Here is a 23623-nt window from a genome sequence, read left to right on the forward strand (position 1 = left end):
CCGGGCAACTAAATTACGCGATGTGATTGGCTCGTTGCCAAACACACTGCCAAATTCCCCTGGAAATTTCGAATAACAGCGGTTTCCGCGCGTCGCAGCCATTACTTTTGTGCACGCACAAACACAACAACACACCCTATCAAAATGGCCAAGCCCACCTCCAAGAAGCCCGCCAAGAAGTCCCTCAAGGGCGGCAAGAAGGGCGGCAAGAAGTCCAAGACGGAGACGTACAAGATCTACATCTACAAGGTCCTCAAGCAGGTGCACCCCGACACCGGGATCTCCTCCAAGGCGATGTCCATCATGAACTCCTTCATCAACGACATCTTCGAGAAGATCGCCACCGAGGCGTCCAAGCTCGCCCGCTACAACAAGAAGCCGACGGTCACGTCCCGCGAGATCCAGACCGCGGTCCGCCTCATCCTCCCCGGTGAGCTCGCCAAGCACGCCGTCTCCGAGGGCACCAAGGCGGTCACCAAGTTCACCTCCGCGTAAGCGACACGAGGTCGAACGAGGTTGATAAACCTTGAGCTTCTACTACTACATCAAAACATCGTCGAACGCTTCAAAAGCGCGACGCAAACACAATGGTGATAAATAATCACCACCACTTCACGAGAACTCTCTGCCGCTGGACGCCTCCGAGCTCGGAGGCATCCAGCGAAGAACAGAAAAAAATAATATCTTCCAGTTTCCCCCGCGTTTGAACTTCGATCGCCGCGACGCGCGCGTAGCTCAAGCACACATCAACACTCGATCGTGCGCCATCGATCGCGCGCGTCGTCGTCCCCCGCCTCGATCGATCGTTCCCTCGCGCGAGACGGACGAGTCGCAGACCGCGCGACAGGACGTCGAGGCGCGTTCGAACGCGCGCGTTTGAATTTATTTGAACTCAGCTGTCTCGCCTACGCCCTCGCCTCCCTCAAGAACGTCCTCGCGGTGCGTTCCGTTCGCGCTAAAAACCCTACGAACCCGTCCCTCTCGTGACTACTCCCTCCCTCGATCGCGCCCTCGCCCGCGAGCCCGTCCCCGCCGCCGCCGAGCTCGGCCGATTCCTCCTCCACCAGGCGCTCGTAAAACGCGCTCGCGTCTTCCACCGCGCCATTTACGAATCGCACCTTGGGGGTGACGCGCCGCGTCTCCCTCGCGGCGTCCACGACCGCGCGCAGTTTCGAGTCGCGCGACGGCGGGAAGATCACGTCGCCCGGCGCGGAGCCGTCGTCGCGCGGCTTCAAAAACACGACGAGCTCGGCGTGCGCGTCGAGCAGCCACAGCGGCGCGTCGCTCGTCGCCAACGCCGCGCGCGTTAGGCTGCGCGACGGACACTCCATCTCGTCCGCGCTCCTCCACGAGCTCAGCGACGGGTACAGCGTCCTCACGAGCGCCGCGGGTTCGAGGCGCGACGTCGTCGCGCGCAGCCACGTCCGCGCGTCCGCGCTCGCGCCGCCGGGTCCGACGCGAAGCGCTGGGTGTCGAAGCAACGCGTGCACGAGACGCGGGACGACGCGCAACGGGAGGCTCGACGTGAACTCGACGTCGAGCGCGCGCGCGTCCGCGTCGGGCGCGCCGAAGCGGAGGATCCCGCACTCGTGGTTGTACCTCGCGGTCAGGATGCAGAGCCAGTCCGCGAGGAGGAGTCTGGCTTCGCCGAGGCCTTCCGCGTTCGCGGCGGCGAAAATTTTATGCGACAGCAACGCGACGACGACGTCGCCGTCCGCGGCGTTGAAGACGTCGCGCGGCTTCCCGGACACGCGCGCTTGCACCGTGCATATCCTCCTTCGGCGCTGGCGCAAATATCTCGCCGGCGGCGGCGACGCAGACGCGGGAGACGCTTCTGGATTTTCGGACGTGGACGCCGCCGCGTCGCCGCCGCCGCCGCCGCCGCCGCTCGCGTCTCCCCGTCCCAGCGGCGTCAAAACCGTGTATTCGAACGCGAGCTGAATCGTCGGCGGGCAGTCGCCCCTGTCCCCGAACCCCTCGCGATGCGCGTGCTCGAAGTCGAACGCGAACGCGTCCTCCGCGCCGCACCGCATGACGTGGCACAGGCCTTCGTACTCGTCGTCGCGCGCGAGCGCGCCATAGACGTTGGCGACTTTAAACTCGCTCGACGTCCGCAACCTGAGCGAGCAGTGATGCGCGGAGACGGCCGCGTCGCCGTTCAGGAGCCGGAAGACGTCCCGCGGCAGCGGCGCGTCGCTCGCCGCGCCGTCCTCGCCGATCGCGCGCTCGTAGTGGTACAGCGTCCCGCCGCTGCGTTCGGTGAGCGGCGCGATAGAGGCTAAGTCCGCGTGGGCGCCGCCGTCCGGAAGGGAAAACACGTCGACGACGACCGCGGCGACGGCCGCTCGGTCGCCCGCGTCCGCGTAGAAGTCGCTCTGCGGCAAAAAGAGCTCGTCCGCGGCCGCGGCGGCTTCGTCCGGGTCCAGAGACGCGAGGGACTCGGACACGGCGTCGTGCCGCGCCGACGACAGCGCGCCGTCTCCCGCGTTTGGAATCCCGCACAGGAACGACAGGACCCGGCACGAGGGGTGTCTCAACGTCCCTTCGTTCCCCTCTCTCGCGCCGCCGCCGCCGCTCCCTTTCAGCTCCCCGACGCCGTCCGCGCCGAGCCACGCGAGCACGGCCTCGAGCGCGGGACCGAACGCCCGGCGCGGAGTCGCGTCGCCGTCGCCGTCGCCGCCGCCGTTGCCGCCGCCGCCGCCGCCGCCGCGTCGTCGCGTCGACCGCGTGCTCTCCACCGCGTCCACGAGTTTCCCCTTCCGCTCCCCCACCCGGCACAAAAACCTCTCGAGCGGCAGCGCGTCCTCGAGCGGCACGGCCACGGCCCCGGACGGCGCGAGCCTGACGTGCCGAACGACCGACGCGCCGTCGCCGGAGACGTCGTACAGCCCGACGCGGTCGTCGAAGGACACCACGCCGAACAACGCGTCTTCTCCCACGGCTTCGATCGCGGCGACGACGCCCGCGCGAACGACGTCCAGGACCTCTTCCGACGCGGTGAGGTCGATCAGCGCGACGTACACCGGGCTCGTCCCGATCGGCGCGTCTGGGCGCGCGGTGAGAACCTCGGACGCGACCAAGGACTCGTGCTCTTGTCTGCAGATCTCGGGAAGGGAGTTACGATGCGGGTTCTTCCGGTACCGCGGCGGACCGACGCCGTCGTGCGCGCGAGAGTCCCAAGGCACGAACGCGCCGCACAGGATGCATATCCACCCGTCTCGTTCTAACCCGCAGTATCCGTTGACGTACCCGAAGCACTCCTTGCATCGCGCGATCGCGTCCGCGGGCGCGAGCCGATCGATCGACGACGGATCGAGGTCGTACTCCGCGAGCGGCTTGAACGGGCGAACGACCGCGCCGAACGGCAGGCCGGTCCGCTCCTTCACGTCCGCGTCTCGCGGCGCCTTGCTCGTCGTCAACCGCATGCACAGATCCGGCGCGGGGGTCTCGTCCGACCCCATCGAATCCGCGGCGACGCGCGCGCGAGACTGACGCGAGACCGAAAACACTTGGTGCACGTGCCGACTCGCGCTCGGGACGGCGGGCCGCCGGCTTTTTTTATTCCGTTCGGCGCGCCGCAGCCGAACGCAGCATGGCGAGCCTCTGAGCGTGGCATCGCGTGAAAGACGTACAAAATGGACGATCGCGTCCTCGATTATCATGACATACTCCTGCGCGTGCGCGACGTCGCGCTCCTCCGCGGCCCGCAGTGGCTGAACGATCAGGTCCTGTCGTTCTACTTCGCGCACCTTCAAAACGACGGGCGATCGCCGGCGGACGTCGCGTTCGTGGACGCGTCGATGTCGTTTCTGCTCGGCAACTTGTCCCCGACCGAGGTCTCGAGCGTTCTCGCGAGCACGAAGGTTTCCTCCGCCAGCGTGATCCTCGCGCTCGTGAACGACGAGTGCGACGTCAAGCGCGGGGACGGGGGATCGCACTGGTCTCTGCTCGTCTTTCGAAAAGGGATCGGGTGGAGTCATTACGATTCGTCGCAGACCGGCGGGTCGCGCGCGAACAAAGCGAACGCGAACACGCTCGCCGCGGCGCTCGCGCCGTACGTCAGAAGCGGCGACGGCGACGGCGGCGTCGTGAACCACAAACCACCGGACGCGCCGACGCAGGTGAACGGGTACGACTGCGGCGCGTACGCGTTGGCCACGGCGGAGGCGGTTCGAGATGCGCACGTGGAGGTGACGCGTAGTCATAGGAGCGGTAGTCGCGATAGCGGGTGTGGGGACGCGTACGATGAGAGGCTACGCGCGCGGTTGAGGGATATCACCCCAGAGTACGTCGCCGAGTTTAGGAGAGGGATCTTGTCCCTGATCGAGGAGCTCGCCGAGGACGACTTGAGTATTTGATTCATCAGTTTTGACGATTTAGGTTTTTGATTCGAACACGAGAGACGCGACCACGCGTCGAAGACGTTGATTAAAAACTACACTCCTAATCGCGGTTCAAGTACCCCGACACCGACCCCCGACTCGCCTTCCACGTGATCCCCGCGGCGACCTTACTCTCGAAGAAAGCCTCCAGCCGCGTCGCGCACTTGTAAAACATCGTGTCCGGGGCGTTATAGAGACGGCAATTATTGAACATCACCCTGAAGTCCGCGGCGAACATCTCTAAGGTGACGTAATACTCCCCGTTCTCGACGCGATCTTTGATCGTCTCCATGCATATCGGGTCCTTCACGACGTCGTAGTAGTCCGGCACCTCCTCCGCGTTCACCGGCTCCAAGAACGGCCACACGTCGATGTGATTTTGCACCAAATTCACGAGCGCGCGCATGAATCGATTCAGATTCTCCGGCGTCGGCGCGCCGTCGCCGCACCCGGGGTGCACCAGCCGGTACTTCGGCGGCCCCGGGGGCGTCCACCCCGCCTCTTTCACGCCCTTGATCCGATCCACCGGTATGGGCTTGTACACGCCGCCCGGCCCCGGGGGTTGTTCGAACTGTTTCAACCCCGGGTACACGACGTGCGCGTTTGACATCGTCTTCACCACCTCGTCCACGCATTTTCTCTGCTGACGGATCATGATCGGGAACTCCGTGTACGAAACCTGCGCGCTGAGGGAGCACTCCATGATCGTCCCGCCGTCGTACTCTTTGATGTATCCGACCCACTTCTCGCGTTCCATCATGACGTCTTTCGTGAACCCTTGCTTTTGGAAATACCCGACGGCGTTGTTATCCGCGAACGTGATGAGGTGCGTCATCGACTCCTTGTCGCAGACGTACTCCTTCAGGTGGTTCATGAGCCGAGTGCCGTACCCCTTGACTTGCTCGTTCGCGCTCACCGCGCAGAACGCGATCTCGCCGACGTTCTGTCGCCAGAACGGCCGGTACGTGATCCCGCCGATGACCGCGTCGTTTTTCAGGCAGATCATCGAGTGATGCCTCGGGTCGAACACCAACCGAACGATGTACTCCTTCGGCATGTTCGGCAGCTGCTTGCTGAAGATGTTCTTCAAGTGCACGAGCCACTCCGAGTGCTGCTCCTTCCCGTCGTTCTTGATCACCTTGTACACGAGCTCGCCGTCGTCCTCCTGCTTCCGGAGGTGGATCTCGCGCTGCGCGTACTGCCCGAGCGTGTCCCTCGCGCCGCCCGGGTTGTTCGCGTTCCCGCGCGCGCCGTCCGCGCCCGGGTTCGCGCCGCCGCCGCCGCCGCCGCCGCCGCCATCGTCGTCGTCGTCGCCGCCGCCGCCGCCGCCGTCCGCGTCGGAGTCAGAGTCGGATCCCCCGATCGACGCCTCTTCTTCGTCCCTTCTCGCGCGCTTCGCGTCCGGGGGGCCGTCCGAGTCCCCGCCGCCGGTCCCCGCGGACGAGCCGCCGAAGAACGACCGGATCGCTTCCATCGTGGAAACGCCGCCGCCGCGCGGGTGAAAAGCACCGCCGCGCGCGCGCGATCTCTGCCGCGCCCGCGCCCGACGCCCTCGCGAAATCGCCCACACTCGCGATCGGTTTGAACTGTCCCGTCAAGTGAGAGTTCAAGTTCGAAAAACCGCGAGCTACGATCGCGCGCGCGCCACAGAGGGTTCGCCGGCGCCGGCGGACGGCGAGGCGGATCGCGCGCGGAGAGACGGATCGCGCGCGCGCGGAGACGGCGATGACGTCTCCAGCGCAGGACGACGCGGCGGCGGGAACCGTCTCCGCGACGGTCGCGTCCCTGACCGATCGATGTCGCGAGCTGCAAAAGACGCTGAAGCGAGGGCTCCGAGGAAAGGTCTTCGAGCAGTTCGAGGCGCCGCGCACGATTTCGGAGGCGTATACGGAGGCGCAGGCGTTCCAGCAAGCGCTCGTGGACGAGACGACGGGGAAGAAGCGCAAGATCGAGGAGGACGCCGCGACGAAGCGTTGGGCGATGAAGGCGGGGGAGTCGCGCATCGACGAGAACCACGCCCCGTTCCTCGCGTTCAACGAGGAGCACTTCCGTCACATCACCGCGATAGACGTCGCGAATCTCGTCCTAGAAGGGCCGTCGAAACCGGAGGACGACGTCGACTTCAGGGTTCCCGAGATGGGGAAGAAGCCGTATTGGGAAGGTGCGACCCCGCGCCGCAGATCAGATCTCAAAACCAAACGCGTTCGGTTCGATTCGAGCGCAGCTGTCGCTTTTTCTCGTCCCGTCCTTCGGATCCGCCCGCTCTCGCGACCGCTCGCCCCGCGCCGTTCGCTCGCTGACTTCGTGCGTTCACCCGAACCAACTGATCGACTCCGACAGCGTGGGCGGAAGAGGACGTCGTCATCCGCGAGCGAGAGCAGCAGAGGAGGCTCGAGGAAGCGAGGGCGGCGAGGGAGAAACCGCCGACGCCGACGCCGAAAAAGCCGAAGAAAAAATCAAAGAAGAAGCCGACGAAGAAGATCGAGTCGCAGCCGATCGGACCGATGACGGAGGAGGAGATGGCGGACGCGTGCCACGTGTGCTGGAACGGGGAGTCGTACGACGACAACGTGATCTTGTACTGCGAGAAGTGTCTCGTCCCCGTGCACCAGGCGTGCTACGGCATCAAGAAGATACCGAAGGGCGACTGGTTCTGCAAGGCGTGCGTCAAGACCAAGGCGGATGGGAAAAAGAAAAACGCGAAACCGCCGGCGTGCTGCCTGTGCCCCGTCCCCGGCGGCGCGCTGAAACCGACGTCCAAACACGGGAAGTGGGCGCACGTGTTTTGCGCCAACTGGCTCCCGAACACGTGGATCCACGACCCGGACGGCGCGTTCGAGCCGATCATGGGCGTGGAGGAGCTCCCGGAGGAGCGGTTCAAGCTGACGTGCTCGGTGTGCAAAAAGAAAGACGCCGGCGCGTGCGTTCAGTGCCACTACGGCCAGTGCGCGGTCCCCGTGCACGCGATGTGCGCGTTCCGATCGGGAGCGCACATGGAGATCCAGACCGTCGTCGGCGAGGAAGGGTGCGACTACAAGTTTTACTGCTCGAAGCACTCGAAGGTGGTTCAAGAGAAGCGCGAGCGAGAGCGCGCGCGAGAGGAGAAGGGCGCCGCGGGGTCCGAGATGGACACCCCGGTCGCGACGCAGGAGGACACGGACACCGCGGGCGCCGGGAGCGACGACGACGACGACGACGACGACGACGACGACGACGAGTACGACGCGCGGAGGCGCGCGCGCGGGAGGAAAGGGTCCACCGCGTCGGCGTCGATGTCCAGCCGCCCGACGCGCGGAGGCACCGGGACGGACGGCGGTCCCGGTCCCTCCGCGGGGGAGAAGCGCGCGCGAGACGACGACGACGACGACGACGACGACGACGACGACGACGACGACGACGACGAGAAGGAGAACGACGCCGGGACGGACGCCGCCGCGGACGGAGACGACCCCGCGGAGGTGAAGACCGAGGTGAAGACCGAGGAGACGACGGTGAAGAAGGAGGAGGAGGAGGAGAAGAAGAAGTCTGAAGAGTCCGACTCGGAGCCGCCGACGCCGCCGTACGTCCCGCCGACGCACACGGAGATTTTACACGCGCACACGTCCCGGGTTCTCTCCTCCGATGCGCGGTACGAGATGCCCACGGAGCCGGAGTGGAAAAAAGCGGAGGAGAAGGAAGCCATCGAGGTCAAGGACAAGCCCGCGGTGGGCGGACGCGCGCCGAAGTGCGCGGTGTGCGTGATTCACAAGAAGGGCGTCTGCGGCACCGCGTCCGCGCCCATGAAGTGCCTCCGCCGCGGGAAGGGCAACAACTCGTCGTCCTCGCTCGCGACGGGCGTGACCTCCGCGGCGGAGGTCAAGGAGCAGCAGTACGACCCGCCGGCGCCGCGCGAGGAGGAGATGGAGAAGACGTTCGCGGCGACGGCGTTGATCGGACTCGCCCCCGAGGATGAAGTCGTCGGCGAGTTGCTTCACGCGCAAGCGGCGCTCGCGAAGGCGCTGTGGGTGACGCGCACGCTCGCGGGTAAGGCGCTCGAGAACGCGGCCGCGGCGGCGGAGGACGAGGAGAACGACCGCAAGCGCCAGGACGAGTGGATCGAGGAGACGGAGAAGTACGAGGAGCGCTGGCGCGGCGGGCGCTGGCGCGAGGAGTACCTCCGCAAGAAAGGGTTGCCATCCGCGGAGGGCGGCGGACACGCGTCCGCGGTGGACGCGTCCGTGGAGCTCGTGGACCCGCTCGTGGAGATTGGCGCGATGGAGGACGCCCTGTGCGCGGTCTGCGGCGGCGGCGACTCCGAGGAGCCGAACGAAATCCTATTCTGCGAGCGGTGCGAGATGGCGGTGCATCAGGACTGCTACGGCGTCGCGGAGGTCCCCGAGGACGACTGGCTGTGCTGGCCGTGCAACGTCGCGGAGGCGAACGAGGTCGCGAACGGGCGGCCGCCGTCGCGGCCGGCGCGGTGGCTGCGCGAGGCCGGGGACGGATCGCTGTACGACCCGCGGCCGTCGTGCGTGCTGTGTCCGGTGAAGCGCGGCGCGTTGCGGGCGGTGATCGAACCCCCGAAGCCGATCGCCGCGTCGGTGAAGTCGCCGCTTCGCCCGGCGGCGACGCCGGCGGCGGCGCCGGCGACGGCGGACGACGCCTCGAAGGCATCGAGCGCCGCCGTCGACGACGAGAAGCCGCCGTCCGACGGCGTCGCCGCGATGGACGTCGACGCCGTCGCCGCGGACGCCGCGGACGACGTCAAAGCCGAGAGCCAGGCGGCGCCGGCGGAGGAAAACGCCGCCGCGCCCTCCGCCGCCGCGCCCGCGCCCGCCGTCGCCGCCGCGCCCGCGCTCTCCCCCGCGGCGTCGCGGCGCGCGAAGACGATGGGTCACTGCCTCCCGTGCGATCCGTCCGCCCTGGACGACGACGACGCCCCCCAGGGAGGGACGCCCGCGCCCCCGGGGACGAAGAACGACGTCCACGTGCGTTGGGCGCACGTCGTCTGCGCGCAGTGCGTCCCGGGCGTGGAGATCGCCGCGACGCCCGAGCCCGGGCCCGCGTCCGCGGTCGTCAAAGGCCTGGACCGCGTCCCTCGCGAGTGTTTCGAGGGCGAGTGCGCGGCGTGCCGCCGGAGCGAGGGCGCGGTCGTGTCGTGCGGGTATTACGGCTGCGGCCTGCGGTTCCACGCGTTGTGCGCGCGTCGCAACGGGTGGCTGCTCACGGAGTGCGTCCGGCAAGACGAGCGACGGTTGGCGTACTGCGCGAGGCACTCCGTGTCCGAGCGGCGTCGCATGGACGGCGGGTTCGGCGGCGGGCGCGGTCGCGGTCGCGGGCCCGGTCGCCCGCCGATCCACGGCGGCAGAGGCGGGCGCGGTGGGCGGAGCAAGGCGGCGGGTCTGGCGGCGCGGCGGCGGCCGGCGCCGACGCGCGACGAGATGGAGCTTCTCAAGCGCACGCGGTTCGGCCTCGAGAAGCTTCGCCTGCTGTGCGAGCGCGTGCTTCGCCGGGAGAAGTTCAAGCGCCAGGCGATGGATCTCAACGCGGAGTTGTGGACGATGCAGATGGCCGGGATGGACGACGGGAAGGCGGCGGCGACGTCTCCGCCGCCGTCGCCGAGCCGGCGGACGACGTTGTTGACGCCGACGCTCGCGGCGGCGGCGAACGAGCAGCTCGCTCGCGCGGGGTACGAGTACACCCCGGCGACGTAGGGTCGGGATGGACGCGACGCGCGGAGAGCAGCGCGGAGAGAAGCCACGACGTGGGCGGGCGGCTTTGCGAGACAACAATTCGTAATTCGTCGACCGTAATCGTCGCGCCGTCGTCGCTCGTCCGTCTTCCCCGCGCCCCACGCCCGGCCCCACGCCCGGCCCGGCGCCCGCCGCGCCGGGGAAAGTGAACGCTCGTCGCCGCCCTCGACGAATCTCCATTTGTTCCGCCGCCGGCCGGCATGGGCGACGGCGACGCGACGACCGCGCCCGACGCCGTCCCCGAGGGCGCGACCCCGTTCCGCGTCCCCGAGGGCGCGACGTCGATGGAGGTCCCGAAAGCGTTCAGCGCGCTGAAGGTGGTCCCGAAAGAGGGAGAGGCGAACGACGCGAACTTTCCTCCGCATCTGCACGCCGCCGTGGAGCTCTTCTGCTTCGCGAAGATGCCGGAGTGCGCGAAGAAACTCGCGACCGCGGTGAACGCGTACTTGGCCATCTTGAGCGCGGGGCCGGACGGGAAAGGGACGAACGGCATGGGCCAAGCCGCGGTGTGCTGGGAGTGCGGACACTGCGGCCTGCCGGGGAATCAGGACGAGTGCGGGAAAGGGAAGGACGCGAAGTGCGGGGACTGCGGCTCGAGCGCGCAGACGAACATGGTGAAGGTGACGCAGCCGGACGGGACGGTCGTGCCGTGGATAGAGCCGAAGCAGGCGCCGGCGGGGAAGGCGGAGGAGGCGGCCGCGGCCGCGGACGCGTTGAGTTGACGCCGCCGGGAGCATCGTCGAGAATGATCAAACGGATCAATATTACGAATCAAGAAAAAAGCGACCGCGTCTATTCGCTATCGGAATCGATTTGAGTGTGTGACATCCCGTTCTTCCCCAGGAGCCCGGTCTTGAAGTCCGCGCCGGACGGCGACATCGACGTCTGCTCCGGCTCCGACGGCTTGGGCGCCATCTTCAACCCTTCCCAGTCCAGCCACGGCCTCGCGTCCTCGTCCTTGCCGTGATCCGCCGCGTCCATGTCGAGCTCATCGCACGTGACTTTGATGTGCCTCAGGTCCGGTTTGATCACCCTGAGCGCGAACAGCAGACGCTCCGGGAGTTCCGACGGGTCGTCGCCCTGAATCGTCCCGCCGACGTCGAGGACGAGCCTAGAGAAGTAATCGCCGCACGTCCGCAGCCCGTTGAGCGCGACTTGACCGAAATTATGCACGTTGATGCCGCACTCGAAAATCCCTTTGCCGTCTCTTCGCGTGAAGTACCCGGTCTTGTTCACCATGAACGGCTTCCCGTTCCCCTGCCCGATCGCGACGCGGACCGCCCACGGCAGCGAGGCGGCGCCGTGCGCGACCATGGCCACCATCTTCGTCTTCGTCCTGACCTCCTCCTTGTGCGGGGGATCGTCCAAGCCGTTCTTGTCGTGCCCCTTCGCGCGAAAGTGTCGAACCATCAACCCCACGGCGGGGTCCATCTTGGACGTGTCGCCATCGTGTTTCTCGATCTCGTCCCGCGTCTCCTCGCTCATGCGACAGAATATCGTGATGTGGTTCGACGGTCCGTCCGGGCCGATTTTCTTATCGTACGACCCGAAGATTGGATTCGGCGGGGGGTAGTCCGGCAGACAAAAGTTCGCGACGTACACGGTCGGGCACCCGTGCACGAGCTCGCCGATCTCGCCGCCGAAGAATAAGTCGCCGAAGTCCAGTCTTTTGCTGTTCGCTTTCGCGACCAGCACCTGCACGACCTCGAACAAGGGCTTCTCGCTGTAGAATTTTTTCCCATCCTTCTTGTAGTTCCTCCCTCGCAGACGAAACCCCATGCCGAGCGGGTTCGCGCTCCACGACAGCGCCCTGCCCGCTTCCGGGGTCTCGAACGGGATGTCGTGCCGCGGGATGACGCATCGCCCGACGCCTTCCTCCGGCGCGGGGCGCGTCTCGAGGACGATCCCTTTCGCTTCGAGGATCGAGTTCGCCGCTTTCCCGCTCTCCGTGCGCTTCCACGACCGCGGGATGTCCACGAGCGTGTCCTCCGCGTCGAAGTACTCGTCGTCGTCGCTGCCGAAGGACAGCGAACGCTCGCGTCCCGGACCGTCCGGGGCGTACGCCCCTCTCCCGTGCTTCCTTCCCTTCTTCCCTCCGTCGCGGTCCGTCCCAGACGACGACGGGCCGCCGTCGCGATCGGCGCCGGACCCGCCTCCGAAGCAACACGGCATTCTTCCCGAGCGCTTCTCTCTCTCCCTCTAAGACGCCGACGCGATCCGCGAACTGGGTCGCGTCGATCGCGCGCGCGTATCCCGCGCGCCACCCTCTGTGCGCAATCAGGCGCGTGACGAGGCGTCCCTTGCGAACTTGTTTACTTCCACGCGTTCCGCGGCAGGAAAAGGAATCGACGCTTTTGAGGGTCTGTGACCCCAGGAAATCGATCGACTCGAGATCCGCGAAGGGCGCGAAAAGGCGCACGAGCCGACGACTGCAGCGGTTGAAAACCGGCGCTTCTGTTCGACAAATAATTTTCCAGAAATTTTCCACAGGCGGGAGAGGGAGGCAGGGCGTCGGAGTGAAGTGATTTTACAGCGCGATCGAGTCAGACTACTGCGCCCCCTCGCCCGCGCACACCGCCGCGGCGTGCGCGATCCCCCTCCGAAGATACTCCACCTTCTCCTCGCTCGTCTCGAGGTACTCCCACTCGGACACGGGCACGGACACCACGGCGAACCCTAAGCTCCGCAGCTGCCGGTGCTTCAGACGCGTCTGCCCGAGCGACGTCGTCGCGTCGTTTCGCGCGAAGTGGCTCGGGCCGTCCACCTCCACGGCGACCCCGGCGCGCGCGGCAGCCTTGTGCGTCGCGTCGTCGATCCCGATCGGTTTCGGGATGTGCAGATCGACCCTGTACCCCGCGCAGACCGCCTCTTCCTCGTGCTTCTCGCCCATGTACGAGAGGATGGACGCGACGTCGCGTTGGTACCAGGACACCACGGGCGGGCGCCTCTGCGCCATCCACGCGTTCGACGCGGCGACGCGCAGCGGTTCCGCGAGCGGCGCTAACCCGAGGGCGTCGCACCCGCCGCACGCGTCCACGGACACGACGCACTGGTTGATCTGGTTCAGATGTTTCCCGCGCCACGGCCCGAAGACGATCTTGTCCCCGCTCTCCGCGAGGAGCGCCTCCTTCGCGACCGCGTCCGCGTCGTTCACCTCGCCGCCGAGGCGTCCGATCTCGCCCCAGAGCGCCTTAAACGCTCTCGATCGCATCGCTTCCGCGCCGATGACGGACAGCGACCACGCGGTCGTGACGAGCGCCTGCGGGGTGAACTTTTTCGCGAGCGCGGAGGCGGCGGCGGCGGCGTCCGCGTCGCTCACCGACTCCGAAGACGCGCCCACGAACCAGTCCTCTAACCCGTCCCTCAGCCCGTCCGAGCCGTGCCCGAGGTGCGCGAACGCCCACACGAGCGTGGAGACGTCGAACACCTTGAACTTCTTCAAACCCTCCGTCGCGAACCGGACGTCCAGACCGTTGAAAAAAGCCGGCGACGCGTGCCGGCACGACGCCAACGCCCACGCGAGGTCCGCGCACGCTCTGGGTTTCATCTCGCTCACGACGAGCGCGGCCCTCTCCGCGAGGACCTCCATCTCCGCGGAGTTCGCGCGCTCGCCCGAGATGATCGCGAGCGACCACGCCGCGGCGGAGAGTTTGTTCGGGGTCAACGCGTCGCTGTTCCGACGCGCGGCGGCGACGCACGTTCCGAGCAGATGCGCGACCCTCGAGTCCCTTCGAAGCCCCGCGAGCTCTTCCCTGTCCGTCCGCGCTTTTTTCGCGACGTCCGCGATCATCTTCAGCATACCCGCGGCGATGTCCGGCGAGACGCGCCGTAAACCCGCCTCCTCGAACGCTTGAAGCGCGGTCTGCGGGTCGTTCGCGTTCGCTTTCACCTCCTTCTCCAGGGCTTTAAACTCCTCCAGGGTCATCGTCCACTGCGTCGCCCAGTCCTCTTCGGACAGCGCGGCCATGTCCACGCGCCACAGGCCGTCGCCCTTCGTCGCGGTCATCTCTTGTTCTTCCTCGTCCTCGTCCTCGCCGCGTTTCGATCGCGGCGGAAGATCGTCGTACCCTCGCGCGGCTTCGAATTGGCCATCCGCGTACGGGTCGTTGGCGTCCGTCTTTCGCTTCCTTCGCCACGTGTTCGGCGCCACGGGGGGTGCGCCGCGCTCGGTTCGGAACTTCGCCGCGCGCTGGTTCGCGAGCTTGCGCGCTTTTTGCATCCATTCCGTGTCGGACAAGCCTTCGGACCCGCCGGATTTGCCTTTCTTCGACGAGCGCTTGTCGCCGTAGGACGTCGCCCTCGCGGCGACGGCGAGTCGCGACGCGGACGCGAGCGTCATGCCGTTCATCGCCTCTTGTTCCCCCCCGGGAGCTCGGCCTCGGAGAGGTAGTCGAACCTACGCTTGAACTTCGCGACTTGACCGGTCGCGGCTTTGACTTCCTTCTTCCCGGTCCAGAGCACGTGCGTGTCTTGATCGGTCTGGCAAAAAAACTTGCCGGCTTTGAACGGAACAGCGGAGAGCCACGGGAAGGTGGCGCCCTTGGTCCCGACGATGCTGATGCGATAAAGGAGAGGATGAATTCCTTTCCTAGGCTGGAATTGGGGGGGACGACGGGAGAGGAGGTCGTCAGCGTCAGGGGGAGTGGGGGAAGCGCACGTCGAGGGGGCGGAATCGGCGGCGATTTGCGGCGGCGGGGCGAATCGTCGTCGCAAAAGGGCGCTTTCAGCGGACGCGTCGGGGCGCGAGGACGAAGCTAGGATCGCGCGGGCACGAGACGCACCATGAATTAGATCGATTCGGTCAACGCGGCGTGTGTACGCTGCGTTTGACTCGTGGCGTGGTGTGGACGTCGCGCGAGTTGGTATGCGCGGCGCGCTGGTCGGGCGACGCGACACGTATCACGAAATGCCTCGTCTCGGACGACGACCCGGGGAAAATTGCTGGTTCACGAAACCCCGACAGCTGAGATTTGGCGCCAGAACGAACGACGCGCCCGCCCTTGGGAGGGATGGCACGGAAGCGCGATTAGAGCGATGGACCGCGGCGCGCGCGCTCGCTTCAGACCCGAGGAAGCGCCCTCCGCGGGGATGAAGCCGAGCGCGCTGAGGCAGCTGTCCCCCGAGCTCCAGTCGAAGCTTCGTTCGTGCACCGTCATTTCGTCCATCGGACAGCTCGTGGAGGAGTGCGTGTGCAACAGCATCGACGCCGGGGCGACGAAGGTGTCCGTCGTCGTCGACACCGGGTCGACGCTCGCCATCACGGTCTCGGACAACGGCCGCGGGATGAGCGTGCGGGACGTCCGCGACGTCGGACGGCGGTACCACACGAGTAAATGCCATGATTTACAAGATCTGAGTGACAACATAAAGACGCTGGGATTCAGAGGCGAAGCTTTAGCGTCCATGTCCGACCTGAGCGTCCTCGAGGTGACTTCGCGAGCCGCGGGGAGCTTCGAGACGTATACGCGGATATCCACGAAGGCGGGCACGGCGACGCTCGCGTGCGGGCCGGCTCGGTATCAACTCCCGAAAGCGGGCACCGTGATCACCGCGCGCGACTTGTTCCACAACCACCCCGTGCGGAGGAACATGATCCGGCGGAACCTCCAGAAGCAGCTCGAGGACGCGCGCGCGAGGGTGTACCGACTCGCGCTCATTCATCCTGCGGTCGGCGTCTCGCTCACGGAGTTCAACGGCAGGAGGAAAGAGCTCATGAGGCTCCCCCCGGGACGGTCGCTCCTGTCGGCGTTGTCCGACGCCTTCGGGAGCGCGCTCGCGTCTTCGCTCGTGCCGGTCGGTTTGACCGTCGGGCCGTTCCGCGCGCGCGGGTACGTCACGCCGAGTAATCGCGCGCTCAACTCCCCGGAGGTACAGTTCTTATACGTCAACCGCCGGTTCGTGAAGAAGACGCCGCTGCACAAGGCGGTGAAGGACGCGTTTAACGCCGCGAGGGATCCGTACGAGTCGCGACGGGGGCCGGTGACCGCGCCGCCGGGGGGTCATCCGGGATACGTCTTGTGCCTCGACTGCTCCCCGAGCGAGTACGACGTGACGTACGACGTGGAGAAGACGCTCATCGAGTTCAGGGACTGGGAAATGCCGCTGCGGGTTCTGAACGAGGCGCTGCGAGAGGCGTGGCCGCCGATAAAGGAGAAGGAGAAGGAACCCGATCCTCTCGAGCCGCCGCCGCAGACGCGCGAGCCGCCGGTCACGCCGCCGCCCGCGGTCGCGGTCGGAGGGACAGAGACTCCGTCGAAGGACGCGAACGGGAATTGCATCTGCTGCCCTCCGCTCGCGCGACGTCGACTCGGGGTTCCGTCGATGGGAACCAACGATGACGACGACGCCTTCATCTGCCAAACGATCGAACCGTTCGAAGATGCGCCGCCGCCGCAGCAGCAGCAGCAGCCGCAGCCTCCAAACGACGTCCGCTCGCTGCTCGCGACGTGGAAGAATCCGGTGCCCGCGGAGATGTACCAGCCCTCGATGCCGTCGTCCACGGCCAACGCGGTCGTCACGCGCGAGTCGCTCGAAAACGCGACCGTGCTGACGCAGTGGGGGAAGAAGTTCGTACTCATCCGCAGCGCGAGCGGCGATCTCTTCGCGCTCGATCAGCACGCGTCGGACGAGCGCGTGCGTCTGGAGAACCTTCGGAGAGACCTCACGGCGCGCGGTGACGCGGTGACGTCGAAAGTGCTGCCGCACCCGGTGCCGTGCGAGTTAAGCGCGGCCGAGCTCGCGACGTTACGCGCGAACGCGTCGTCGGCGCACCGGTGGGGATGGCGGTGGGAGGACGACGACGCCGGCGGCGGCGGCGTCTCCCTCACGGGCACGCCCGCGATAGAGGGGACGACCCTCGGCGGGGACGCGCTGGGCGAGTACCTCCGAGAGATCGCCGCCGTCGGTTTAACCTCCGCGCCGCCCCCGGCGCTGCATCGGCTGCTCGCGTCGAAGGCGTGCCGCGGCGCGATCATGTTCGGCGACATGTTGAGACGGCGGGAGTGCGTCGCGCTTCTGGAGGAGTTACGGAAGACGCAGCTCCCGTTGCAGTGCGCGCACGGGAGGCCAACCGCGGCGCTTCTCGCGCCCGGCGCCGTCGTCGATGAGGACGCCGCGCTCACGCCGCGGAATCGACGGAAAATGCTCGCCGCCGGGGTCTTGAAGACGTGGCGCGCGAGCCAAGAGAAGAAGAGACACGCGCCTCTGAAGCTTCGCATCGGCGCGAAGAAGGTGGTGCGCGCGTGAACGAATGAACGAACGAACGAACGAACGAACGAACGAACGCTAATACTGTTGTATATCGAATGTACTCTGTACTCTACTCTCCCGCTCACGCCCCCGCGACGTACAGGGACGCGCTGAAGACGATATCCCGCTTGATCGCCGCGGACGCTTGCTCCATTTTCTCGTACAACGCCGAGTCGCCCATTATTCGAGCCGCGTTTCGAACGTCCCTGCACATCTCGTCCAGGCGCACGATCGTTCGTACGATGCTCCCTTCCTGGACGTCCGTGATCGTGCAGATGTCCGAGAACAGCGTTCCTTTCGCCCACTCGTTGACGACCTCGGTGAGTCCGAAACGAAGCGTCGTCGTGACGTATTCATCAGGGGCGATCGCGAGGCCTTTCTTGAGCTGCTCCTCCCCGGCGAGAAACGCGAGCTCCTTCGAGCGCTCGCACGCTTCCAGGAGCGACCCGTGAAGCTCCGGCGCGGACGCGTTCTTCTCCTGGAACACGAGCGCGGCGAGGACGGCGACGGCTTCTTCTGGTGGGAGGTCGCGTAAGACGCCGTCGAAGATGATCTCCGTGCCCACGAGCTCGTCCCCGGTGGCGATCTCGCACGCGACGCGTCCCTTCAGCGTCACCGTGCGATCCTCGTCGAGGTACCCCATGGTTTGTAACACTTGGACCCTGGTCTCGAAGTCCGGCATCTGCTGGAGGTTCGCGTCGCTGAGGTTGTACTCCGCGTCGTCCACGCGTTTCTGCAGCTCGCGCCGCGCGTCGAGAAGCGCGTGCCACGCCCTGAGCCTCGGCGCGACGGACGGCGGCAACGGCGGGAGCCGAGACACGAGGCGCGAGTGCTCGTGGCAAAGCTCCACCGCGGCGACGTCCGCGAGTTTCAGGTCTTTCACCGGGTGAAGCGCGGCGGGTGAACCGTTCGATAGCGTCTTCTCGAGCGCGGACAGCGCGCGCGCGGCGGCGGCGGCGGCGGCGGGCGGCGGCGAGGAGCCATCCGTCGGCGCCTCGAGCAACGCGCCTTGTTCCACGGGTATTTTCGCTTCCGTGATGGCGAGGACGGAGTCGAACGGGACCGCGCGGACGAGGTAGTCCATGCCCGCGGACGAGAGCCGCCACGGCAGCGACGGCGGCATCGGGCCTTCTATTCGAGCGTCTTCGCTTCCGCCGCCGCCGCGTTTGCCCCCTTTCTTGCCGTACCCGCCTCCTCCGAACACGTCGTCGTCGTCGTCGTCGTCGTCGCGTTTGCCCTTTCGGATCATCATCATCGGCTCCGACGGCTTCCTTTCTTCCTCTTCCTCCGCCCTCGCCGCCGCCGCCTCCTCCGCTTTTTCCTCGTCCGTGAGCGCCGGGTGTCCTTCCGGACACGGCACTAAAACGACGTACGTTTTCCCCGCGGCTTCCTCCGACGCGACGGCGCCTCGCGCGCCCGCGGTCGACGTGCTCACGATTCGCAACAACGCCCCGTGCTTGTCGATGTCCCCGCCGCCGCCGGCGATCAACAACACCCGCCCCGCGGTCATCGCGGCGATCCCGCCTTTGCTCGTCAGCACCGCTGCTCTAACCTCCGCCGCGGCGTGCCTCACCGCCGCGCTCGCGTGCTCGTGCGCCTCCGCGGCGGCCCATCCGACGATGTCCGACGCTTCTTCCTCCGCGGCGAGGTGGTTCACGCGCTTCAACGCCGCGACGTCGAGGGCCAGACCGGCTCTCTTATCCATCACCCCGCGCTGCGCGTGGAACTCCGCGAACGACCGCGCGAGCATATCCTCCACGCGCAGATCCTCCACGCGCATCAGGTTCAGGATCATCCCGAACGTTAACCGGAACTGCGACTGGAGCTTCGTCGCCTTGCCGGCGAGTAAGTTACGAACTACAGACTCGGTCGGGAAGTTGTCCCACGCCGCGATGATCACGGTCCCGACGGGGTCTAACCCGCGTCGACCCGCTCGGCCGGCCATCTGCGTGTACTCCCCCGGGAGTATCCCTCGGAATTCGCTCCCGTCGTGTTTCCGTAAATCTTGGAAACACACCGACCGCGCCGGGGCGTTCACGCCCATCGCGAACGTCTCCGTGGAGAACAGAACTTTCAAAAGCCCTCGGCAGAATAACATCTCGACGATCTCCTTCACGATCGGCAGAAGGCCGGCGTGGTGCACGCCCAGGCCGCGCCTCAGCAACTCCCGGACGCGAAGCACCTGCGGGAGCTTACGATCCGGCGGCGACAGTCTCGAGAGGCAGCGCTCGCAGAACACGTGAATCTCGTGTTTCTCCGCGCCCCCGGTGAGATCCAACCCCGTGAGCGAGTCGACCATCGTGTCGCACCGCCGCTTACTGAACGCGAAGACGACCATCGGGAGGAGATCGCGTCGTTCCAAGTTCCTGATCAGCTCCGTCCACACGGACTTGTCTCTCCCGCGCGCGCCTTGCGCGCCGCCGAAGACGCTCCCCGTGTTCCCCCCGCGTCCGGGGTGCTTGTTCCCGGCGTTGCCCGCGCCGCGACCGAACCCGCCGCGACCACCGCCTCGACCGGCGGCGGCGACCGCGCCTGGTCCGCCTTGCGGGGCCGCGCCCGCGCCGCCTGGTGGTTTTTTCTTGCTCTTATTCAGCGCGTCCGCGGCTTTTTTGTACCCTGCCGGGAGGAACGCCTCGCGTTCGCCGACCTTGTAGAAATCCTCCTCGGAGTCGCCTCCGAAGTAGAGCATATGCTCCAGCGGCACCGGCCGACGCGTCGTGCCGGTGACGTACACCTTCTTCCGTTTCGTGCGTCCGACCCAGTCCGCGAACTCCCACACGTTCGGCACGGTCGCGGAGAGCAAGACCAAGCCGACGTGCTCGGGGAGCATGATGATGACTTCCTCCCAGACCACGCCTCTTTCAGCGTCGTTCACGTAGTGCACCTCGTCGAAAATGACCCACTCCACATCCCTGATGAGGTCCGCGCCTCGGTACAGCATGCTGCGAAGGATCTCCGTCGTCATGATCAGACACGGCGCTTCCGGTCGGATCGAGACGTCCCCGGTGAGTAAGCCGACGTCGAACCCGTCCTTCGTGAAGTCGCGAAACTTTTGGTTCGAGATCGTCTTAATCGGCGACGTGTAAATCGCCCGCGTGCAGTGCTTCGACGCGAGCGCGAACGCGTACTCCGCGACGACGGTCTTCCCCGCGGACGTGTGCGCGGCGACGAACACGCACTCGTTGCGCTCGAGCCTGTACGCGGCTTCTTTTTGGAACGAATCCAACGCGAACGGGAACGTCCGCGCCGGGTGCGGCACCTCCGCGGCGAACGCGGCGTCGACGTCCGGGAGGCGCGCCATGACCGCCCACTCGTCCTCTCCCGCGCCATTCTCGCCTCGCATCGCCGCGCGCTTCGCCGCGGCGCGCGAGCTCGAGGACGTGGAGAGCGATTTAAGAAGCGCCTCGAGCTCAGCCTCCGGGGACGCGTCGGGTTCGGGCGCGGTCGCCGCCGCCGCCGCCGCCGCGTCGTCGTCGCTCTCGTCGCTCTCGTCGCTCTCGTCGCTCTCGTCGACCACCGCGGTTCGCAGCGCGCCCATGAGAAGGTCGTCGTACGTCATCGGCGCGTCCTCCCTTCCCGATCGCGTCGTCGCGGCGGAGGCGTCGATCGACATCGCGTCCAACGCGTCGCCGAGCGAAGCGGTCGCGTCCGCGTCCGCGTCCGTCGCCGGTAAAACGCTGGCGTCGTCTGTCCACGGCGACGGGTCGAACCCCGGGGGCGTCCCCGCGTAGATCCCGCGCTCGTACTCCTCGAGCCAGCGCTTACTCGCGCGTCTCGCCTCGCGCTCGCGCGCCTCCGCAGCCGCCGCCGCGCGCTCGTTCCACCCCGCGCCTCCCGGGGTGAACGGCGCGTTGGACAGCGACCCGCGCACGAAGTCGCCCGCGTCGCCGGGCGCGCGCGCCATGGACGAGGACGACGCGCTGTCTCCCGCGTGCACGCGCGCCTCTTCCTTCCACCCCACATTCCGCGCCGTCGACCGCGGCGATGACGCGTCGAGAATCGCGGGACCCGAGATGGCGCCGTCGAGCGCGATCTTGGACGGGTCGAGTCTAGGGAGGATCGGCACGACGCGGTGCCGAGGCGCGGACGGGCGATGCGTCTGCGTCGCCCCGCGCGAGCTCGCGCGCAGCAGATCCGTCGAGGACGCGAGCTTCGCCGCCGCCTTGGACGCGAGCGCGGCGAAGTACGCCTCGGATATCGGCCGAGCGTGCGTCGCCTCGATCGTCTCGCGCGTCGGCGGCGGCGACGGCAGCGGCGGGAGCGGGTACGGATGGGCTTTCGCCATCGTCGCCTCCCCCGATCCCCTTTCCCCCGCGTCGACGAACTCGACCTGCGCGACGACGTCCCCGCTCGCGGTCGGAGCGAGGTTGAACTCGAGCGCCTCGATTCCCGGGATGACGAACCCCATCGCGCCGGAAGGGAAGGGATGCGCCCCTCCGGCGGGTGTGACGAGATCGAGGAAGGAGGGCAAGCGTTTTCATCCTTCGGTCGGGTTTTTTTTTTGCGTGTTGAAAGTCTGAAGATGGTTGCAGTGGTTTGCTACGCGCGCGGGCCGCGCGTCGTCTACTTCCTCGGTCGCTTCTTCCCCGCCGTCGCCGTCTTCGTCTTCGCCTTGGCACCCTCGGTGTGATCGAAGGCGAGACCGAGCGCGTCGCCGTTCTCGTCCTTCTCGTCCCCCCACTTCTCCCTCAGACGTTGGAGGTGCTCCCTCATGTCCGCGCGGCTGTCCGGCTCGAGCCGAGCGAACCCGACGTCCTTCTTCCCCGGCTTCTTCGCGTCGTCCGGCGCGGCGGCGAGCACCCTGGCCCACACCGCGCCCAAGCGGCTCAGTAGCTTCTGCGCCTCTCTCTTGTCCGCCGCCCACGTCGCTCGCGCGTCGACCTCCCCCATCGCGACGGTCGCCGCGAAGGCGTCAGCGAACTGCGCGTCGCTCGCCTCGTCGGCGCTCTCCGCGCCGGCGACGAGCTTCTCCGCGATCTTCACGCCGACGCCCGGCACCGCCTCCGCCATCGTCATCGTGAGCTGCGCGGTCTCGAGCGCCTCCGCGGCGGCGGGGGGGACGAACACCTTCAGCGCGTGCGCGAGCTTGCCTTTCAGGCCGAAGTCGTCGACGCGCCACTCCTCGTCGGAGGAATCGTCCTCGTCGTCCGAGCCGTCGTCCTCCGCCGCGTCGAAGTCCGCGTCCTCGTCGTCGTCGAAGTCCTCGTCCTCGTCGAGGTCCGAGTCGGCGTCGGAGTCGGAGTCGGAGTCCTCCTCGACTTGCTCGAGCATCACGCACACGAGTCCGGTCTTGGCCTCTCTCTCCTCGACCATCTTCGCGAACTCGTTCGCCGCCTCCAGATCGTCGGCGGCCTGCATCTCTTTGCCCATCTCTTCGAACCACGCCTTCGTCTGCGCGAGCGCGTCCGCTTCCATGGCCGCGATCTTCTCTTTTTCCGCGGCAGATATCCGCGAGGACTTCCTCGCCGGCTGCGTGCGCGCTTTCGGCGTGGATTTCGCTTTCGGGGTGGACTTGGAGCGCGCCATCTCGCGCGGCTATATTATGATGGCGGCGGCGGCGATCGAACCGTCGTCAGGTGCAGGTGGAGATCTCGAAGATTTTGCAGTGTTGGCGGCGAGCGCGCGCTCAGACGCGAACGCGCGAGCACGCGTCTCGATGGCGGCAGCGGGAGAAGCGATCGCGGAAGCGATCGCGCGAGGCGACGGCGCCGCTGGAACGACCGAGGACGCGATCAAGGCGGCGATGGAGTGCCCGTGCGTCGCGGACCTGAAGAACAGCGCGTGCGGGGAGGCGTTCGCGGGCGCGCTCGGCTGTTTCATGAGCGCGGACGCGGAGGAAAGGGGGAGCAAGTGCGTGAAGGAGTTCGTCGCCATGCACGCGTGCATGGTAGAGAACTCGAAAGAGTTCGAGGCGTTCACCGCGGAGCTCGTCGAGGCGAAGGAGCGGCGGTGACGCGCGCGACGATCGAGCCGCTTGCTGTTGTAATACCCCACGACTTTAGACCTTCCGATCCGACTACTAGTCAACCCTCTCTCGCCCGCCTCCGCCTCGCCTCTACGCCCCGAGGTTCAGCGCCGCGATCATCTCCGCCGCGGTCTTCCCCTGCTCCGACGTCGCGGTCTCCATCGCGTCGTCCCCGGCCGGGAACAGCGGCGGCGGCGGCGGCGTCACGTCCACGAGCCGTCCCTTCTTGTCCAGCGTCCTGACGAAGGGGACGAACTCCACGCCCATCGTCCACGGCCTCAACGCGGGCGGGACGA

General features: G+C 66.9%; 13 protein-coding genes across 13 annotated transcripts; 6 read left to right on the forward strand and 7 right to left on the reverse strand.

The window, feature by feature from the left end:
• Window positions 1–144: 144 nt before the first annotated feature.
• MICPUCDRAFT_58125 (uncharacterized protein) lies at window positions 145–495 on the forward strand (the record flags this gene model as incomplete). Its single annotated transcript, XM_003058473.1, has 1 exon — window positions 145–495. One exon carries the CDS (start codon window positions 145–147, stop codon window positions 493–495), a length of 351 nt encoding a protein of 116 aa, XP_003058519.1.
• Window positions 496–905: 410 nt separating this feature from the next.
• On the reverse strand, window positions 906–3461 carry MICPUCDRAFT_17420 (uncharacterized protein; the record flags this gene model as incomplete). Its single annotated transcript, XM_003058839.1, has 3 exons — window positions 906–1797; window positions 1855–2552; window positions 2595–3461. The coding sequence occupies 3 exons, from the start codon at window positions 3459–3461 to the stop codon at window positions 906–908; spliced, it is 2457 nt and encodes an 818-aa protein (XP_003058885.1).
• A 174-nt stretch (window positions 3462–3635) lies between these two features.
• On the forward strand, window positions 3636–4358 carry MICPUCDRAFT_58127 (Ulp1 protease family protein; the record flags this gene model as incomplete). The annotated part of the gene is made up of 1 exon (XM_003058474.1): window positions 3636–4358. One exon carries the CDS (start codon window positions 3636–3638, stop codon window positions 4356–4358), a length of 723 nt encoding a protein of 240 aa, XP_003058520.1.
• A 32-nt stretch (window positions 4359–4390) lies between these two features.
• On the reverse strand, window positions 4391–5856 carry MICPUCDRAFT_58128 (histone acetyltransferase; the record flags this gene model as incomplete). The annotated part of the gene is made up of 1 exon (XM_003058840.1): window positions 4391–5856. One exon carries the CDS (start codon window positions 5854–5856, stop codon window positions 4444–4446), a length of 1413 nt encoding a protein of 470 aa, XP_003058886.1. The 3' UTR covers window positions 4391–4443.
• Window positions 5857–6107: 251 nt separating this feature from the next.
• Window positions 6108–10075, forward strand: MICPUCDRAFT_58129 (PHD zinc finger protein; the record flags this gene model as incomplete). Its single annotated transcript, XM_003058475.1, has 2 exons — window positions 6108–6543; window positions 6723–10075. The coding sequence occupies 2 exons, from the start codon at window positions 6108–6110 to the stop codon at window positions 10073–10075; spliced, it is 3789 nt and encodes a 1262-aa protein (XP_003058521.1).
• A 239-nt stretch (window positions 10076–10314) lies between these two features.
• On the forward strand, window positions 10315–10836 carry MICPUCDRAFT_58130 (uncharacterized protein; the record flags this gene model as incomplete). Its single annotated transcript, XM_003058476.1, has 1 exon — window positions 10315–10836. The coding sequence occupies one exon, from the start codon at window positions 10315–10317 to the stop codon at window positions 10834–10836; it is 522 nt and encodes a 173-aa protein (XP_003058522.1).
• A 30-nt stretch (window positions 10837–10866) lies between these two features.
• On the reverse strand, window positions 10867–12286 carry MICPUCDRAFT_58131 (uncharacterized protein; the record flags this gene model as incomplete). Its single annotated transcript, XM_003058841.1, has 1 exon — window positions 10867–12286. One exon carries the CDS (start codon window positions 12284–12286, stop codon window positions 10907–10909), a length of 1380 nt encoding a protein of 459 aa, XP_003058887.1. The 3' UTR covers window positions 10867–10906.
• Window positions 12287–12662: 376 nt separating this feature from the next.
• MICPUCDRAFT_70781 (uncharacterized protein) lies at window positions 12663–14453 on the reverse strand (the record flags this gene model as incomplete). Its single annotated transcript, XM_003058842.1, is given in 2 exon segments — window positions 12663–14204; window positions 14211–14453. Coding segments are annotated over 2 exon segments (1785 nt in total).
• On the reverse strand, window positions 14006–14964 carry MICPUCDRAFT_58133 (ribosomal protein L31). The gene is made up of 2 exons (XM_003058843.1): window positions 14896–14964; window positions 14006–14707 (listed from the first exon to the last, which is right to left on the reverse strand). Exons 1-2 carry the CDS (start codon window positions 14896–14898, stop codon window positions 14459–14461), a joined length of 252 nt encoding a protein of 83 aa, XP_003058889.1. The 5' UTR covers window positions 14899–14964; the 3' UTR covers window positions 14006–14458.
• Window positions 14965–15103: 139 nt separating this feature from the next.
• On the forward strand, window positions 15104–17434 carry MICPUCDRAFT_58134 (DNA mismatch repair enzyme). The gene has a single exon (XM_003058477.1). The coding sequence runs from the start codon at window positions 15149–15151 to the stop codon at window positions 17357–17359; it is 2211 nt and encodes a 736-aa protein (XP_003058523.1). The 5' UTR covers window positions 15104–15148; the 3' UTR covers window positions 17360–17434.
• Window positions 17435–17444: 10 nt separating this feature from the next.
• On the reverse strand, window positions 17445–20663 carry MICPUCDRAFT_44314 (uncharacterized protein; the record flags this gene model as incomplete). Its single annotated transcript, XM_003058844.1, is given in 4 exon segments — window positions 17445–18141; window positions 18157–18539; window positions 18798–19771; window positions 19877–20663. The coding sequence occupies 4 exon segments, from the start codon at window positions 20661–20663 to the stop codon at window positions 17445–17447; spliced, it is 2841 nt and encodes a 946-aa protein (XP_003058890.1).
• Window positions 20664–21865: 1202 nt separating this feature from the next.
• Window positions 21866–22888, reverse strand: MICPUCDRAFT_47329 (uncharacterized protein; the record flags this gene model as incomplete). Its single annotated transcript, XM_003058845.1, has 1 exon — window positions 21866–22888. The coding sequence occupies one exon, from the start codon at window positions 22886–22888 to the stop codon at window positions 21926–21928; it is 963 nt and encodes a 320-aa protein (XP_003058891.1). The 3' UTR covers window positions 21866–21925.
• Window positions 22889–23018: 130 nt separating this feature from the next.
• Window positions 23019–23315, forward strand: MICPUCDRAFT_58137 (uncharacterized protein; the record flags this gene model as incomplete). Its single annotated transcript, XM_003058478.1, has 1 exon — window positions 23019–23315. The coding sequence occupies one exon, from the start codon at window positions 23019–23021 to the stop codon at window positions 23313–23315; it is 297 nt and encodes a 98-aa protein (XP_003058524.1).
• Window positions 23316–23623: the final 308 nt, after the last annotated feature.

This window comes from Micromonas pusilla (assembly GCF_000151265.4).
Source record: "Micromonas pusilla CCMP1545 genomic scaffold MICPUCscaffold_5, whole genome shotgun sequence".
NCBI classification, from domain to species: Eukaryota; Viridiplantae; Chlorophyta; class Mamiellophyceae; order Mamiellales; family Mamiellaceae; genus Micromonas; species Micromonas pusilla.